The sequence below is a fragment of the Amblyraja radiata genome, chromosome 46 (assembly GCF_010909765.2).
Source record: "Amblyraja radiata isolate CabotCenter1 chromosome 46, sAmbRad1.1.pri, whole genome shotgun sequence".
NCBI classification, from domain to species: Eukaryota; Metazoa; Chordata; class Chondrichthyes; order Rajiformes; family Rajidae; genus Amblyraja; species Amblyraja radiata.
Window position 1 is genome coordinate 8,478,538 of NC_046001.1, and position 16,997 is coordinate 8,495,534.

Genomic DNA, 16,997 nt, shown 5'->3' on the forward strand with positions numbered 1-16,997 from the left:
ATGAATTGTAATTGAGAGTTGTATATAGTATTTCTCCCCAGAATGAACACTATAATCACTCATGGAAAACCAATTCTAGCAGCATTATAAATTCAGTTTAACTTATTCCGTTCACCATTCTTGGCATAGCATACTCGCGGTGGACCATCTTAAGTGGGCGGCACGGTGGTGCAGCGGTAGAGTTGCTGCCCTACAGCGTCAGAGACCCGTGTTCAATCCTGACTATGGGTGCACGGAGTTTGTACCTTCTCCCCGTGACCAAAGACGTATAGGTTTGTAGGTTCATTGACGGTATAGACTATAGGTAGAGAGTACAGTACTGCACAGTCGAGAGCATGCTGACCGGTTGCATCGTGGCTTGGTTCGGCAATTTGAGCTCCCTGGAGAGGAAAAGACTACAAAAAGTAGTAAACACTGCCCAGTCCATCATCGGCTCTGACCTTCCTTCCATCGAGGGGATCTATCGCAGTCGCTGCCTCAAAAAGGCTGGCAGTATCATCAAAGACCCACACCATCCTGGCCACACACTCATCTCCCTGCTACCTTCAGGTAGAAGGTACAGGAGCCTGAAGACTGCAACAACCAGGTTCAGGAATAGTTACTTCCCCACAGCCATCAGGCTATTAAACCTGGCTCGGACAAAACTCTGAACATTAATAACCCATTTTCTGTTATTTGCACTTTATCAGTTTATTTATTCATGTGTGTATATATTTATATCATGGTATATGGACACACTGATCTGTTTTGTAGTAAATGCCTACTATGTTCTGTGTGCTGAAGCAAAGCAAGAATGTCATTGTCCTATACAGGGACACATGACAATAAACTCACTTGAACACTTGAACTTGAATAGATGCAGGAGTCGGCCATTCGGCCCTTCGAGCCATTCAATGTGATCATGGCTGATCATCCCCAATCAGTATCCTGTTCCTGCCCGTATAAGTGTAAATTGTCCCTAGTGTGTGTGTGTGTGTGTAGGATAGTATTAATGTGCGGGGATCGCTGGTCGGCGTGGACTCGGTGGGCCAAAGGGCCTGTTTGCGCGCTGTATCTCAAAACTAAACTAAGTGAGAAAAACTATCCGTTTCCAAACTTGCTACTTTAAATATGTCTTCAGAGAACTTGAATTTTGAGTTGCCTTTGAAATTATTCACAGGTGGGGCAATACTCCTCTTGATGATGCGATTCACTTCAACCATCAGCAAGTTGCAAAGCTGTTAAGAAACTACCAAACATCGTACCCAGTGTTGGAGTCGACAGAGTGTGAAGAGGATACATCTGATGACAATGCAGGGGAGACTAGCAAAGGAGGTGAAACAGCACCCACTTCTTTGGTTAAAAAAGCCTGAAAGTAGGCCCCAGTTCCAGTGTCATGTCAATGATGTTGTTGCGTGGTAGCTGTCTGTAGTCCCAGCAGTCTCCAAATTAACTATCATAGGTCCAGTGGCCAACATGCCCCAGAGTAGTAAAGTCGCAGACTATTATTTGCAGATTTCTTGCAGTTTTGAATGGTTGACTCCAAAGCTGCCACCGTGTGCAAGTCCAGACCAAGTGATTATATCCAAGCTAAACAAATGAGATCCTCACACTTCAATGATCCAAAGGAAATTAATATATCTACGAGAAGTAATTGAGCAGCATAGAATCAGAAAAGGTTTAATAAAATAGAAGATATGCAAGAACCAAAGAAGGAAATTAAAATAAGGCAATAAAATCCCACCACCAGCACTTTTTACTCAATCACCCATGGAACTATCTGAAGAACAGCTATATTGGACATACCAAATACTTGGCTTTCTGCATCTTGAGATAATCTAACCTTAGAATCAGAATAGAGAAAAATAATTTCTCACATGTTTCCATATAGTTAAGGTGCAAAGTGCACAAGTACTCCTGGCTTTAGTAGATTTGTATTTGTCAATGTTGTACTTGTTTATTATGAATTATGAAATGACTGTCCTCTAGCAGCTTTTGAGTGTACAGGTGTCACTGTCTAAAGTAAAGCTATAGGCATCATTCAGTGTTAAATTGCTATTTATTTTGTGGTAATGCAATAAAAATATAATGACTAGACAAAGAATTGTATGTTGTTCCAGTTCATCGGGATTATAATCAGCATGGGAAGACTGATGCTGAAATCTATGTGCCCCTTAAATATGTGTAATGTGTAATCGGCCAAAGTTGAATAGTTCAGGCCATTCTTATAAGTTCCTTTGCCTTTGAGAATCAGCGGATGTTGAACATTCATGGGGCGTCACGGTGGCGCAGCGGTAGAGTTGCTGCCTTACCGCGCTTGAGACCCGGGTTCCATCCCGACTACAGGTGCTGTCTGTACGGAGTTTGTACGTTCTCCCCATGAGTTTTCTCAGAGATCTCAGAGCAGGGAGGTTCTACTGCAGTTGTACAGGGTCTTGGTGAGACCACACCTGGAGTATTGCGTACAGTTTTGGTCTCCTAATCTGAGGAAAGACATTTTTGCCATAGAGGGAGTACAGAGAAGGTTCACCAGACTGATTCCTGGGATGGCAGGACTTTCATATGAGGAAAGACTGGATAGACTCCGCTTGTACACGTTGGAATTCAGAAGATTGAGGGGGGATCTTATAGAAACGTACAAAATTCTTAAGGGGTTGGACAGGCTAGATGCAGGAAGATTATTCCCGATGTTGGGGAAGTCCAGAATTAGGGGTCACAGTTTAAGGATAAGAGGGAAGACTTTTAGGACCGAGATGAGGAAATTATTTTTTACACAGAGAGTGGTGAATCTGTGGAATTCTCTGCCACAGAAGGTAGTTGAGGCCAGTTCATTGGCTATATTTAAGAGGGAGTTAGATGTGGCCCTTGTGGCTAAAGGGATCAGGGGGTATGGAGAGAAGGCAGGGATGGGATACTGAGTTGGATGATCAGCCATGATATCAAATGGCGGTGCAGGCTCGAAGGGCCGAATGGCCTACTCCTGCACCTATTTTCTATGTTTCTATGTTTCTATGTTCAGTTTCCTCCCACACTCCAAAGCCATACAGGTTTGTAGGTTAATTGGCTTGGTAAAATTGTCCCTCGTGTGTGTAGCGGAATGGTACCATTCGGCACCTCCGTTTCGGGGTGTTAGAGTTAGGGTTAGGGTATGGGTTAGGGTGCCACAGCGGTGGGCCAGTGGAAACCAATTTCCAAACATGTCAACATAAAGCTGATCTCACTTGCAATATCCTTGGCATAGGAACTTCTTGCAGAGGGTGATGAATCTCTGGAATTCACTATCCCAGAGTATTATGAAGCATGGAACACTTTTATTTATCTGGAGGTATTTAAAGAGGTTAGGGTTAGGGTTCTGATGAGTACAGATATTATAAATGGAGGTGCCGAAACAGCAGCGCCGAAAAGTACCCGACCCTGTGTGTAGTGTTAATGTGCGGGGATCGCTGGTCGGTGCGGGGATCGCTGGTCGGTGCGGGGATCGCTGGTCGGTACGGACCCGGTGGGCCGAAGGGCCTGTTTCCACGCGGTATCTCCAAACTAAACTAATAAGAACACTTCCCCTCAGATGATTAAATGAGCAAGTTGAAATCATGTACCTGGAAGGGTGGCAGATTCAGGGCACCGACATGACGAAGCCTCCCAGAATTTGACTATAATCAACTTCCCAACTCAAGAACAGAGGATTCTATCTTGCTAGCCATTCAGACTATTCTTTAGACTTCTGCTGAATCTTCCATTTTTCAGCTTCAGGCTTATTTTTTGCAAAATGAATACAGGATGCTGAAGTGTGTTATAATTGTGGAACCAAGATAGACTATAGCCAAAGAATCCCATTCAAACAGTGAAATATTTCGATGAAAGACCTTGTTATCCAAAATGAAAGCCAAGATATCTGCTCTTTTATTTCTGAATCCAGTGACAAATGATTGAAACAGCATTTAAGTGCATGGAAGTTGGTTTATTCCGTTCAAATCGCAAAACTACAATGCAGACGCAGTGCATTATTCAATAAACTATTCAGAACAAACAAAGAATGGAATGGCACTACATGTCAGTACAGTCTGGCATTGGTGATGGTCTGGTAACTGATGATATAAAACCATGAAAGTTTCACCTTCAGCAGGCTATTCTTGCTCAGCGCTGCTGGAGCCACTATGATTATTATTACTGAGCATGCAGAATGTCTTAAAGCTTTAACGCATGTTCTACTGATTGGGAACTCGAGTACACGGAAGAAATTCTCCCTCAACCAGATAGCTCAAGATTGCAACTGAACTACTGGAGAAGCTTGACAGTGACTACAAGTGGAATTCATGTCTGCAAGGAGCCCTAAAATATTTACTCCTCCAGAAAGTGGTTAGCCATGCAATCTGGGTACAAGAACAACTTCCTGAACCAGATTGCCAAAACAAGTAAGAACGTGAGGGGAAATATGAAGTACTGCTGAAGCTGAAGGCATGTATAAATCGTAAATCAAGTCAAGTGTTCCTACCACAGTTTTTGATTACATTTTAAGACAACTTGCAATGAGCAGTCTCAGGTGAGTGTAGAAGGTACTTTTGACCCGTGCAAAAGCATTGTTTCTTGCTTGCAATATATTGAAAATATACCTTCAAATATCTTCAAAATATAAACACAGAGTGAACCACACTTCAAGTACATATACCAGCAAGCAACATGGAAACTGAAGTTCGTATGTCAGCTGCGCTACTTCAACTTCCTAATGTCTGAAGATCTGTATTCTTATAGTGCATACAGAGTGTAGAGTTTGTGGGTAGTGCCAAGGGTGTTTCAGTTAGATATTAAAGAGCAGCAACATCTTCAGAATGTAGACTCTCAAAACCCGACCCTACATGTGTTTTGAGAAATAAAAGTCAAAGATCTCCCCACAATGTTATAGGTTTCAAGTGACCCGTCAATGTTCCACCTCACATTTCTCAGTGTCAACCCCACTTTTAACACTAATTTGTCCTTTTTGCTAGTTTATAGAAATTGTGGTTTTTGATTCCAGAATTTAAAATCAGTAATATAAACCATGGTCAGTCACGGTCCCATGATTCGAGTGGAACACACCCCAAAGCACTTTGCTTCACTGCAATAAGCTACCCTTTATTTCTGACCTTCATCGTCTATTATGGGGTGCAAAGACCTTCTGCAAATCTAGATACAACTAAATCTTGATCCAGACAATGTTCTGGTGTATTCCATGATGATTTAAGCTCTTAAACAATATCCATCAGTTTTAAAACATGAATTCTGCATATAAGGTTATTTTCCAGAAACTCGGACATTTCTGCTCCAGAAACCTATTGCACAAGAGCACGTGTCAGTCCTATTACAAAGACAATCAAGTTGCATTTCTTCACTGCCTTTCTTGGCCTCAGGTAATCCCAAATGCTCTAGAAGCAGTGAGAAAGTATACGAGCAGTACCAAACGCAGTGGAAAAATACGGCAAATGGTGGTAGAATACAGAGCACCAAATATAGTGTCCGAATTGACACAAATTCAGCTTATTCAGGGCCGTATCTGAACTATCAGCAGGGAGTCATTTCTTTCTCAGCATATGACCTTCGGGAGTAGCCCGCTACCGTTGTTATAATTGCAATAACAAGATGCGGCTTGGAACTCCCTAACTGCAGCCAATTAGGGCAAAAAGAACTGTTAGCAGTTGATATTCTTGGATAATGATTTGACAACTGAAAGGGGGGGGTACCACCGAATTGTGAACGTTTGGATTTTTTATATTAAATATCACTTACTCTGGGGAACACCTTGGACTCCTTGGGGAGTTGGTGGCTGTGGACTAAAGTAATCCCCTGGGGTGAAAACAGAATAAACTTGTTGAACCAAGACCGGTGTATTTGTTTTAGTTATTTACAAAACCAGATCGAGGGTAAAAGAACCCAGTTTGTCACCAGTGAAGTACATTTGAAGCAGTCACTGTTGTGATGTAGGAGGTGTGACAGCCATTTTGTGCTGAACAAGCTCCAACAAAGCTGCATGATAATAATATTACATTATAAAAATGTAAACTGAGATACGTATTGCTCAGTACACCAAGGATAACTCCCCTGTTCTTCAAGATGGCATCATGAGATTTTTCACATTCAACATCTCATCTGAAGGAAGAGCCACTGTCAGTGCATTACTGCTGGAGCACTGCAGTTGGAATGTCAACTGAATCTTCTCATGCTCAAATCTCTGGAGCAAGATGAAGCAACCAACTCTGAGGCAAGAATACTACCCATTGAGCCAGTGAGACCTGGGTACGTCAAGCCTTAACTAGAACCAGTTTGGTATATTTACAAATATCCAACCTGACCTGACCTAATCTGAACCTTACTCAAGCCTGAAGAATTTAAATTGTTTTCAAACCTAAAACACATTGAGCAGCCAGGCTTGACTCTAACTCATCCAATATAGCAGCTACAAAAGAGCATAAAATGCTATTTTCAACGTCCAGCTATCAGCCATCTTCCTTTTTCTTGAAGCCCAACTTTCAAAACCAGACAGTACAGCATTTCTGTACAGAACCCTTTCCTGCATTTCTTACAATTGTAAGATGCTCAAAAGAGAAAGCAAATTGGGAGTTTTAAAAAGAAACACAAAATAGGGGCCTTTTGTTAGAAAATTTTAAACAATGCAACCTCATTGGGTTGGTTTTAGTCTTTGGATGTCCCTAAAACAAGCCTTAGAGTTGAATATACAAGAAAAAGAGAGTCTCTTCTCTGTGGTGTTATCAGCTAATATGGAATAGTTTCCCACATAGGTACTCTTGTGGCATATCATTAATTATCCTTAAAAATGGAAGGAAACCTCTTGCAACACACAGTGGCAAGAACATGGAGGATAAGCATCAACTGTTTATACAACAGCTGATAAACCTGCGCTTCTCTGCAGTGAGCATATTTAATCAGCGGTGAACAAAAATAAAGAATACTTTTAACAGGAAACCAAGTTCATTTGTGTCATTTAGGGGAATCGGCAGAAAGAATCTTGTAAATCTTCTGCTTTTTCAAACATCAAGGAGACAAGTGGGGCCTTTATCTTATCCAAAGACAGTCACATTTTCTCAGTCCAGGCTCCATGCACAAGTTCAGCAGTGGAGCTCGAAGCAGAAGCAGCAAAGCTAGTGGCATTTGTGTATCAACCACAATGGTGCGTTTGGACGCACTGCAGAAATGAAGCCAAAAGATGGCAACATTTCTAAACATGATGGACAAAAGCTAGCGACCTCACAAAGCAGCAAAATGGAGTCATAATCGAAACAGCGCCACATTTCCTCTCCGCAAGCATGATGATAAACTATCACAATAGTGGACAAATGACCCCCCCCCCCCCCACCACAGTTTTAAAGTGCAGTGCAAAAATGAGAAAATATGGGAATGGCACACTTAATCTGTACAATGACAACATTGTTTAAAATTCAGAATTATGCCCAAACAGTAAAATTCTTGCGTGTGCAAGTGATTTCGTGCAGCAGAGCAATGGCATTCAGGCAGGGAAAGACATCAATTTAGTGTTGATTTAGATTGAGGATAAGGGCTAAGAGGAACAGCCGCATTCTTCCTTTACTGCCAAAGTTTCTTCAATGTAATACTAGTCCAGATAAAATCTTCTTCCAACATGATTCCAACGTCTTAATCACGAGAATTAGATAGTTCCCTGCTGGAAACCCAAACCCTCCCTAAGTGCATCATCAGTCTTGGTTTGCTTTACTCACATACAAAATACGTTAAGAACTTTAAAAGGTCTGTTTTCAATAAGTGCGCATCATTCTAAGAATTAAGCACATTTTGGAAACAAATTCTGTACAGCATACAGAGTATTGAAATTGGAGGAGGTTCCATGTCCTAACCAGAAACCATAACATTGAAGACTTATTCTGCATCAGAAAGAGCTCTCTTGAATACACAAAGTCATCACTCATTCTGTAAGACGTTTCTCTCACAACCATTCCATCAAATCGCCTGCGGGACGGAGGGGAGAAAACAAAATGAGTAAGTGGGTGAAGGTTCATGCTTGCTAAAAAGACATCAGCACTCCAGTTGAGTTTCACAATCATGTAGTAGAGAGTTGAGAGAAACCCAGGAAATCAAAGCAAGTAGCACCTGGGGGAAGAAAAATGTACTTTGTATCATTGTAGAAATATTTAAGTGAGATATTCTGCAACTGTCCTTCCCCTCTTAAAATGTATTCATTAAAGACATTGTTATTTGTGTACAACACTATTTCAAGGATCTGGTACCAATCCAGATCAGGTACAGCATATTTAACGTGGAATAAAGCACTCGCTACCCCAATCTGCTCCCCATACACTTCAGCACTCGCTACCCCAATACACTTCAGCAGCATCCCTGCTTCCTGCGTCACCCATCAGCCCACTACAGCAATTTCCAGTTTGGCCTCCCATACGCTGCATCTGCACAGGTCACAGCCTCATAATTAAAGGACCTTCCTTTAGGAAGGAGATGAGGAGAAATTTCTTTAGCCAGAGGGTGGTGAATCTGTGGAATTCTTTGCCACAGAAGGCCAATGGATATTTTAGAGGCAGAGATAGATAGATGCTTGATTAGTACAGGTGTCAGGTGTTATGGGGAGAATGTGGTTAGGAGGGAGATAGATCAGCCATGATTGAATGGCAGAGTGGATGTGATGGGCCAAATGTGTAAGAAGGAACTGCAGATGCTGGCCTAATTCTGCTCGTATCACTTATCTGATATGTACAACTCTCAGTCATGTTGAAAGACATACACACAGGTAATTACATTTGGTTAATTTGATTGATTTTTCAAAACAGTAAAATATTTCCATTCTTTCACCCCCCCAAATAAAAACTACAACAGAAATCAACTTAGTCACTAATTGAGCGAGAAGATGACTGAGAGTATAAAGACTCTCCAATCCTTAAATACATTGGATAAAGGCAACAGATAAACAGACAACAGAGACAGAGTTTTTTTTTAAGGTAGGCACACAGCCAATTTGATATATGCAAGGAGAATACAGGTGCCATGCACACCTATTAAGTGCCACAAATGTTGCAATGTTGATTCTGGATCATTAACTTCTGGAGGCAAGGTCTGTATCACCCAAATACACAAAATATTGGTCCACAGATTATGTAGTGTGTGGAGTTGTAACCAAGATTGTTTTTCAAAATAACTCGAACAAAAGCAAAGAGGTATGGGAAGAATAGGGAAAGATAAAAGGAAGACAAATGTAACAGCAAAAATTACATGGTTTAAAAGAGCTCAATAAGAATGAGAGTGCTTAGCATGGAAGAAACATTTAGAAGTGACATCTTACTTAGCAATGGCAGATCCTCCACGAGGCCTTCATCTATCATTGCAGGGGGGATTTCCGTAGGTGGCCTGCAAAGTAGCACAGGGGAGAAAGGAGAGTAACTTTAAAAATGCTAACATTTTCTTCCCTATTTGAATAAAGCTGCTTTGATTCAATCATAATAGAAGGAATCCTGGAAGATCTCCTACCCTCAACAATCAGTCCTAAGCCAAGATCTAAACTGATATTTGTGCACAGCAATTCAATGAGAGGTTAAACACAAGCTCTGTCTACCCATTTTGGTGGATCTCAGTGCACTATTCCAAAGAGCACCTTGACGTCTGTTTGATGTCCTGGCTACCATTCTTCTCTATAAACCAGGAAAAACTGCTAAGTTAAATGGGCAACTCATAGTGGGACAACAACATGACTGCACTTCAAAGTAATTCACTACTTTGTGATATTTGATCAAGAGCTGCAAATAGAGTTGAATTCAAATGCTTTTTGCAAGACAATCTGATTATGGTTTACATTCACCGTCTGCAACAGGATTAAACTAAGGACTAAGCTCCAAAAGATGTGCACACAAGATTTTTAGCAATGCATGCAGGAATGTGTGTATAACAGCAGTCCAATCTGCAGAATAATAATCTCATTGACACATCGCCCCTTCCCCTCTCTATATCTCTCTTTAATGGTCGACCAAGCAATCCCAACCTCTTAGAAACAAATAAACACAGGTATGGTCAAAAAGTAATCTTCTCACCTTTCCGATACCACAATTAATCGGGTTCTCAAGTATTTATTGTGCTTCAACTGCACGTCTGCAAAACAAAAAACAAGACACACTTATAAAGAGAATTGAAACAATTTCTGATTCTGTAAAATTAAAATAATATTTCCCCAGTCCCAGATATTTCAAGGAATCTTGGGACAAGGTTTTTTTTTTTTATGTGTTCACCTTATGCCATGTGAAGTTAATGGGGCAATGATAGTGGTGCATGTTTGTTCAAATTTCTTCAAAACTAAACATACTGCATTGTATATTTGATCATAATGGTGCTGATGCTTTGATGCTCAAGATTCAAGAGAGTTTATTGTCATATGTCCCAGATAGGACAATGAAATTCTTGCTTTGCTTCAGCACAACAGAACATAGTAGGCATAAATAAACACAGAACAGAACTGATCAGTGTGACCATATGCTGCTGACCCTCTCTCACCCACTTGCAGTATTTCCAACTCACTATTGTAAGAAGTCCCGACCATTCATAGTCTATGTCCTAGTCTTATTAGTCCTTAACTTCAATCACTTTTAGAAACAAGGAACTGTAGATGCTTGTTTACCAAATAAAAGTGCTGGAGTAACTCAGTGGGTCGGGCAGCATCTCTGGAGACCATGGATCGGTGGAGTTTCAGGTCTGGACCTTTCTCAATCACTTGACCACCCACATACCTTAAGATTAGATCTAGTACCCCCCCCCCCCCTCATTAGATGATGCACTGGCTCAAAAAGCTGTCCTAGACACATTTTTTTCATTCCACCGCCTCCAAGTCTTTCATATTTAGGCAATCTCAGTTAACATTCGAGAAGTTGAAATCACCTCCTATCATAACCTTATTCTTCTTACACCTGTGATTTGTCTACACAGATGCTCCTCCATCTCCTGATGCTTGTTAGGTCTGTAGTACATCCTTGACAAAGTGATCACTCCCTCCCCAACTTTGTTTCTAAGCTCTACCCACATGACCTCATTTGAAGACCTTCTGGGATATCCTCCCTCATTATCGCAGTAATGGACTCCATCAAGAGACAATAAACAATAGGTGCAGGAGGAGGCCATTCGGCCCTTCGAGCCAGCACCGCCATTCAATGTGATCATGGCTGATCATCCCCAATCAGTACCCCGTTCCTGCCTTCTCCCCATATCCCCTGACTCCGCTATTTTTAAGAGCCCTATCTAGCTCTCTCTTGAAAGCATCCAGAGAACCTGCCTCCACCGCCCTCTGAGGCAGAGAATTCCACAGACTCACCACTCTCCGTGAGAAAAAGTGTTTCCTCGTCTCTGTTCTAAATGGTTTAGAGGAACATGGGCCAAATGGGATTAGCTTAGATGGGGTATCTTGGACGACATGGATGTATTAAGCTAAAGGACCTGTATCCATGCTCTTTGACTCCAAGACTCGAAATACCTACCAAAGATCGGTATTGAGAAAATATTCTCCAGACAGACTTAAAGAACAAACCAGGGAGGTTTTAAAAAAGTGTTAAGACAATCAAATGGTCTTTGTTATGGTTCCACTCGATTATGGTACCAAAACTATTGTTGCACCTCATATAACAAAATACCTGCATCTGAATCCAAGTAATATTTCCCAAATGCCTCATCCTTGGGAATGTTTGGGTACAGATAAAGCAGGGGGTGTTCAGGGACATTCTCCTCTGCCATTACTTTGTAGAATCGAACAATCTCTGAGAGAGGGATGTTGGTCAGGTGACCCTTGGTGTACGGTTCCACAGATCGAATTTTGCAATCCCCTGCAGAGGCAAGCAGCACAACAATGGTTTCAAAAGTGTACGCATCATTTAATACAAGAACACAACAAACAGGAGCATGAGCAAGCCATTTGGCTGATTTTAAAAAAAATAAAAAAATAAAAAAATCTCTCATCTCTGTTTCCTTATTCTGAGACCGGGACCCCAGGCTGTTTAGTCCCCAGCCAGGGGGAAACACCTCCCCTATCTTCCCAACATCAAGACCATGAAGAATTTTGTATACTTCCATAAAACCACTTCTCCATCCCCACACCGACCAGCGCTCCCTGCAAATCAACACTATCCTACACACACTAGGGACAATTTACATTAATACCAAGCCAATTAACCTACAAACATGTACGTCTTTGGAGTGTGGGAGGAAACCGAAGATCTTGGAGAAAACCCACGCGGTCACGGGGAGAACGTACAAACTCCGTACAGACAGCGCCCGTAGTCGGGATGGAACCAGGGTCTCTGGCGCTGTGAGGCAGCAACTCTACCGCTGAGCCACTGTGCCCCCGTTCTTGGGAATATTAATTCATTTAACGTGACTCTGTATAAATTCAAAATAAAACGACCACCTTAGAAGAACAAGCCCGCCCCCATTCACGTCAAGGGACAAGAACTCTCCTGGTTACACTCCCCAAGTGACCCTTTCATTACTTACCGTTGGGTAAGTGCTCTACCCATGTGAATGTAATACCACCATCTTTACTGCTCTCACTGAAGCGAAGCAGGAACGTGCCAGACTGCTTGTCGTTTAACAATTTGCGTTCTCTCTTCTTGCTCACAAACCCAATGATGTGCCTGGAAGACAGGAAAACCAACATCAGCCACTCTGTTTCTTTACTCTGGATTGATTGATTGATTGATTGAATACCTTTATTGTCATTCAGACCTTACGGTCTGAACGAAATTTCGTGCCTGCAGTCATACATACAATCATACAATAATAAACAACAATAAACACAAATTAACACCACCACAGTGTATCCTCCAAGCACCTCCTCACTGTGGTGGAGGCAAACATCTTAGGGTTACTGTCTCTTCCCTCCTCTTCTCCCTCTGCGCTGAGGGTGGTGAATCTGTGGAATTCTTTGCCACAGAAGGCCACGATGGCCATCAATGGTTATATTTAAGGCAGAGATAGATAGATCATTAATTACTATGACAATAGATAATAGGTGCAGGAGTAGGCCATTCGGCCCTTCGAGCCAGCACCACCATTCATATGGGTGTCAGGGGTTATGGGGAGAAGGCAGGAGAATGGGGTTAGGAGGGAGAGATAGATCAGCCATGATCGAATGGCGGAGTGGACTCGATGGGCCGAATGGCCTAATTCTGCTCCAATCACTTAAGAATTTATAAGGGATTGGGAAGAATGAATATGGCCAATTACAATCCCACACTTCCTGTTGCTTTGCAAATACAAATTACCCAATCCGAATTGCTCAGTTAATGTCATTAAATATATGGATTATTTTCTAGTTAAAAGAGCTTAAAAGTGTCTGATAGTTGAGGTTATTTAAGATGGTACCACAGTGGGAAGAACGACATTCTGAATCAATGTTACCATGGCACCCAGACCACCATCTTGCTTTCCTTCAGTTCTACTGGTGCAATTGCCCAGAAAGATGGAATCTGCAGAAGCAGCAAAGCTCAACAGAATGGATGACGAGTCCAGCTCATCTTCCTTCAAAACAGAGCAGTTCAAATGACAAGATAGCATAACAACATAAGCGAGCAGAGAGTGGCTATTGGGCCCCTTATGTCTGCTCAGCTATTCAAGATCAGGTCTGCCCTTTTTCCTCCACTCTACCTTCCTGCACAATCCCCATTTCCACAATTCCTTTCACATTTAAAAATACAGTGCTTTTTTTAGTGACAGTACATGCCGATATAGTGTACTGGGACCTTAAAAAAAATTAGATAGCATTTTTTTGAATTTTTAATATTACAGAAAGATTGCCAAGGTTTAAAAAATAAAATATATCAATTAAATTGGGCAGTCAGGCCCTTAAGCAGTAACATTATAGGACGACAATCCGTTATAGATACCAACAGGAAGCAATGAAATGCGACCAGCATTATTTTGTCTAAAACAAAAACACTGTAAAAGTCTGTAGCTGTTTTAAACTGAGACACAAAATGCTAGAGTAACTCAGTGGGACAGGCACCATCTCTGGAGCGAAGGTATGGGCGACATTTTGGGTCGACACACTTCCTCAGGGAAAAGGGAAATGAGAGATATATAGACGGTGAAGAAGAAATATAGAACAAATTTATGAAAGAAATACAAAAAAAGTAACAATGATAAAGGAAACAGGCCATTATTAACTGTTTGCTAGGTGAGAACGAGAAGCTGGTGTGACTTGGGTGGGGGGAGGGACGGAGAGAGAGGGAATGCAAGGGTTATATGAAGTGAGAGAAATCAATACTCACTGGGCTGTCAGCTGCCCAAGTGAAATATGAGATGCTGTTCCTCCAATTTGCATTTAGCCTCACTCTGACAATGGAGAAGGCTTAGTAAAGTGTCCAGTAACCGGGAGATCAGGTAGATCCAGGCGGACTGAGCGAAGGTTACAGTATTTGGCTGTAATAAACTAGACATCGTGATACTTTTTAACCTTCTCACATTCCATATTTTTTCCCAGTTTGCAGATTGTCAACACTGGCAAATCCACGATCTTCTCCCTGGGTCTCTTCACCAATGTGTTAACCTGCTCCTTTTCGGACAACAGCCGGCCTTGCTTGTCATCTCCCTACACCACCATGATCTCTGTGCACACTTTACCCTTCCTTATCTCCGTGTGTCCCCCCTCTCCCCTCACTCTCAGTCTGAAGAAGGGTCTCAACCAGAAACGTCACCCTCTGCCCGTCCCGCTGAGTTACTCCACCATTTTGTGTCTGTCCACCATGGGCAAGATCTTTTATGGAGATCTAACTCCATCAGCACCTGGACAATCAAGCCAAACCGATGTTTCAACTTTGTATACGTCTGATTATCTTAACACAGAGAAGGTGCAAATATCTATTTGCTAAATTGCCCAAAATCTATTAGGAGCCCAGCTTCTGTTAAGTCATAAGACCATTTCAACCATCAACCACACTGCTGCTGCTGTATAAATCTCTCCACATGCATTAAATATCAAAGCTATGAGCGCACAACACTGAGGCCACTTTACCCGTCATTCCAGATATTCTCAAAGTATTTCTTAATAAGGTCCAGGATCCCTTGCAACCAGAGCCAGAAGGAGAAGTTCTGTCTTGGTAAATTCTCCTGTGATAAGACATCAAAAACCGTTAAAAATGCTTAGAATAAAACTGTAGACTGATAGAGTAAAAATATACAACACATAATCTTGTATAATCTTACGAGATGCCAAGACCAACCTACAGGGGGGAAGCTGTGAGCCGTGGTGGGGAAGGTCTAGATCTAGAGGGAGAGGTCTCTGGGTAAGAGACCCACCAATTGGGACAGAAATGAAGAAACATTTCTCGTCTCTGGAGGTAGCTAATCTTTGGAATTCTCTAATCCAAAGAGCTGTGCTGATTCAGTCATTGAATATATTCAAATCTATATTTTGGAATATAGAGGAATTGGGGGGTTACCCGTTTCAGACAGGAAAATAGATTAAGGCCAACAATACGTTCATCTTACCTTTGAAAACTTTGCCCAACTAATGTAACAGTCTGCATAGTTTTCTTGAGGCCCTAAAGAATGCAAGAAAAACAAAACACCAAATTGGAAACAAAATGGAGCTTTCCTCGAGACTGCAGAATCAAAACACATTTTGTCAATTTAGCCACAAAGAGTCACATAATAGAATTGATTTTAGAAAGCTACCCATTGGTGTACTTTGCATGCATTCAGCTCGCCTATGCACCCTGTCCTGCTGTCTCCCCCCTCCCCATAGTTGCAGCTTTATAAACTGTGAGGAGGCTGCATTTTGGACTATTGTGTGCAGTCCTGATCACCCCAATACAGGAAGGATGTGGAGGCTTTGGAGAGCATGCAAAAGAGGTTTATGAAGACACTGACTGGATTGGAGTGTATTAGCAACAAGGAGAGGTTGGATTGCTTTCTCGGGATCATCAAAGGCTGAGGGGTGAGCCGATAGAAGTATTAGAATTATGAGATGCACCGATCGGATAGATAAAAGCAATCTCTCCCCCTCCCTCCCCCAAGTGGAAATGATAAATACTAGCGGCCATAGATTTAAAGTAAAAGGGGGAACGTTTAAAGGAGATTAAACACACGCACGCACGTGTGCAGAAGGGTCAAGACTATCAAAAGATTTTAACATTTTAATGTCAGAGTTTTGCTGAACCAAGAAACAAAGGCCAGTGAGCACAGGGGTGATGAGTAAACGGGGCACGGTGTAAGTTAGGACATTGGCAACATTTAGGGTGATCTCAAGGTTACAAGTGAGAAAACTAGGGAGATCAGTCAGGACTGTGTTGGAATCATCGATTAAAGATTGCGCAATTGTGCTTTCACAACTATCCAATGTTCATAATTATTTGATCACATTGTTTAAAATCTCAACTGATCATGGTAAGATCTGTAGACCTCTCGCTTACTGAGTTATTAATAATTCAGCCTTTTGGATTACTAATCCTATAGCATAACCACTACCTCCACCTCTTACCCCAAGAAAGGCAGTAATCAACTCACCAAATAATTTTTCTGACAACATGTCAAGCTGCTCAGTGTCCAAATGTCTCTTGGTGTTTGAAGAAAACTGCCAGCTCAGTGTCTCCGAGAGCTGACTCCATAGTGCCGTGGGAGGGTTAGAAAAGAATGTCATATTCTAGGAGAGAGAGGGACGAATTTTAACTCTGAGATCTTCCTATGGAGTTAATAGTTGTATTAAAAAATATGACAAGCATTGGTACAGTAAACCTTCGTTGCAACAGACAATGGGTGGTGGGAAATGGTGTCCGTTATTGCCATTTGTCGGGATAACGAAGAAATGCAGATGATGGTTCATACACAAAGGTGCTGGAGTAACTCAGCGGATCAGGCAGTACCTCTGGAAAACATGGATAGCAAAGATCCTATAGAGGAGCAAGATAGACCACTCCTGCTAAATGCAATGGGCTGACGTGTGGTACACAACGGAGCGGAACGTGGGCCTTTTTTTCATCCATTTCAGTAAGCCGACCCGACCCGCAGTGTAATCAACGTTG

At 41.9% G+C, this 16,997-nt stretch overlaps 2 protein-coding genes across 5 annotated transcripts in view; one reads left to right on the forward strand and one right to left on the reverse strand.

The window, feature by feature from the left end:
• The window catches only part of gls2 (glutaminase 2), a 37,582-nt gene extending 35,499 nt beyond the window's left edge, over nucleotides 1-2,083 (forward strand). For both annotated transcript variants that reach the window (XM_033015599.1, XM_033015598.1), the window contains one exon: nucleotides 1,160-2,083. In XM_033015599.1, coding sequence (XP_032871490.1) covers nucleotides 1,160-1,352 — 193 coding nt within the window. In that variant the 3' untranslated portion in view covers nucleotides 1,353-2,083. The remainder of the gene's footprint in view (nucleotides 1-1,159) is intronic.
• A 1,833-nt stretch (nucleotides 2,084-3,916) lies between these two features.
• LOC116968770 (signal transducer and activator of transcription 1-like) overlaps nucleotides 3,917-16,997 on the reverse strand; it is a 39,581-nt gene continuing 26,500 nt past the window's right edge. For 2 of the 3 annotated variants that reach the window (XM_033015597.1, XM_033015595.1), the window contains 8 exons: nucleotides 16,483-16,618; nucleotides 15,466-15,518; nucleotides 14,990-15,084; nucleotides 12,472-12,611; nucleotides 11,616-11,804; nucleotides 10,032-10,089; nucleotides 9,290-9,354; nucleotides 7,823-8,091 (listed from right to left, as the gene is read on the reverse strand). In XM_033015597.1, the coding sequence (XP_032871488.1) occupies nucleotides 8,042-8,091; nucleotides 9,290-9,354; nucleotides 10,032-10,089; nucleotides 11,616-11,804; nucleotides 12,472-12,611; nucleotides 14,990-15,084; nucleotides 15,466-15,518; nucleotides 16,483-16,618 (786 nt within the window). In that variant the 3' untranslated portion in view covers nucleotides 7,823-8,041. Of the gene's footprint in view, nucleotides 8,092-9,289; nucleotides 9,355-10,031; nucleotides 10,090-11,615; nucleotides 11,805-12,471; nucleotides 12,612-14,989; nucleotides 15,085-15,465; nucleotides 15,519-16,482; nucleotides 16,619-16,997 lie in introns of all 3 variants that reach the window. The other variant, XM_033015596.1, reaches the window with a different exon arrangement.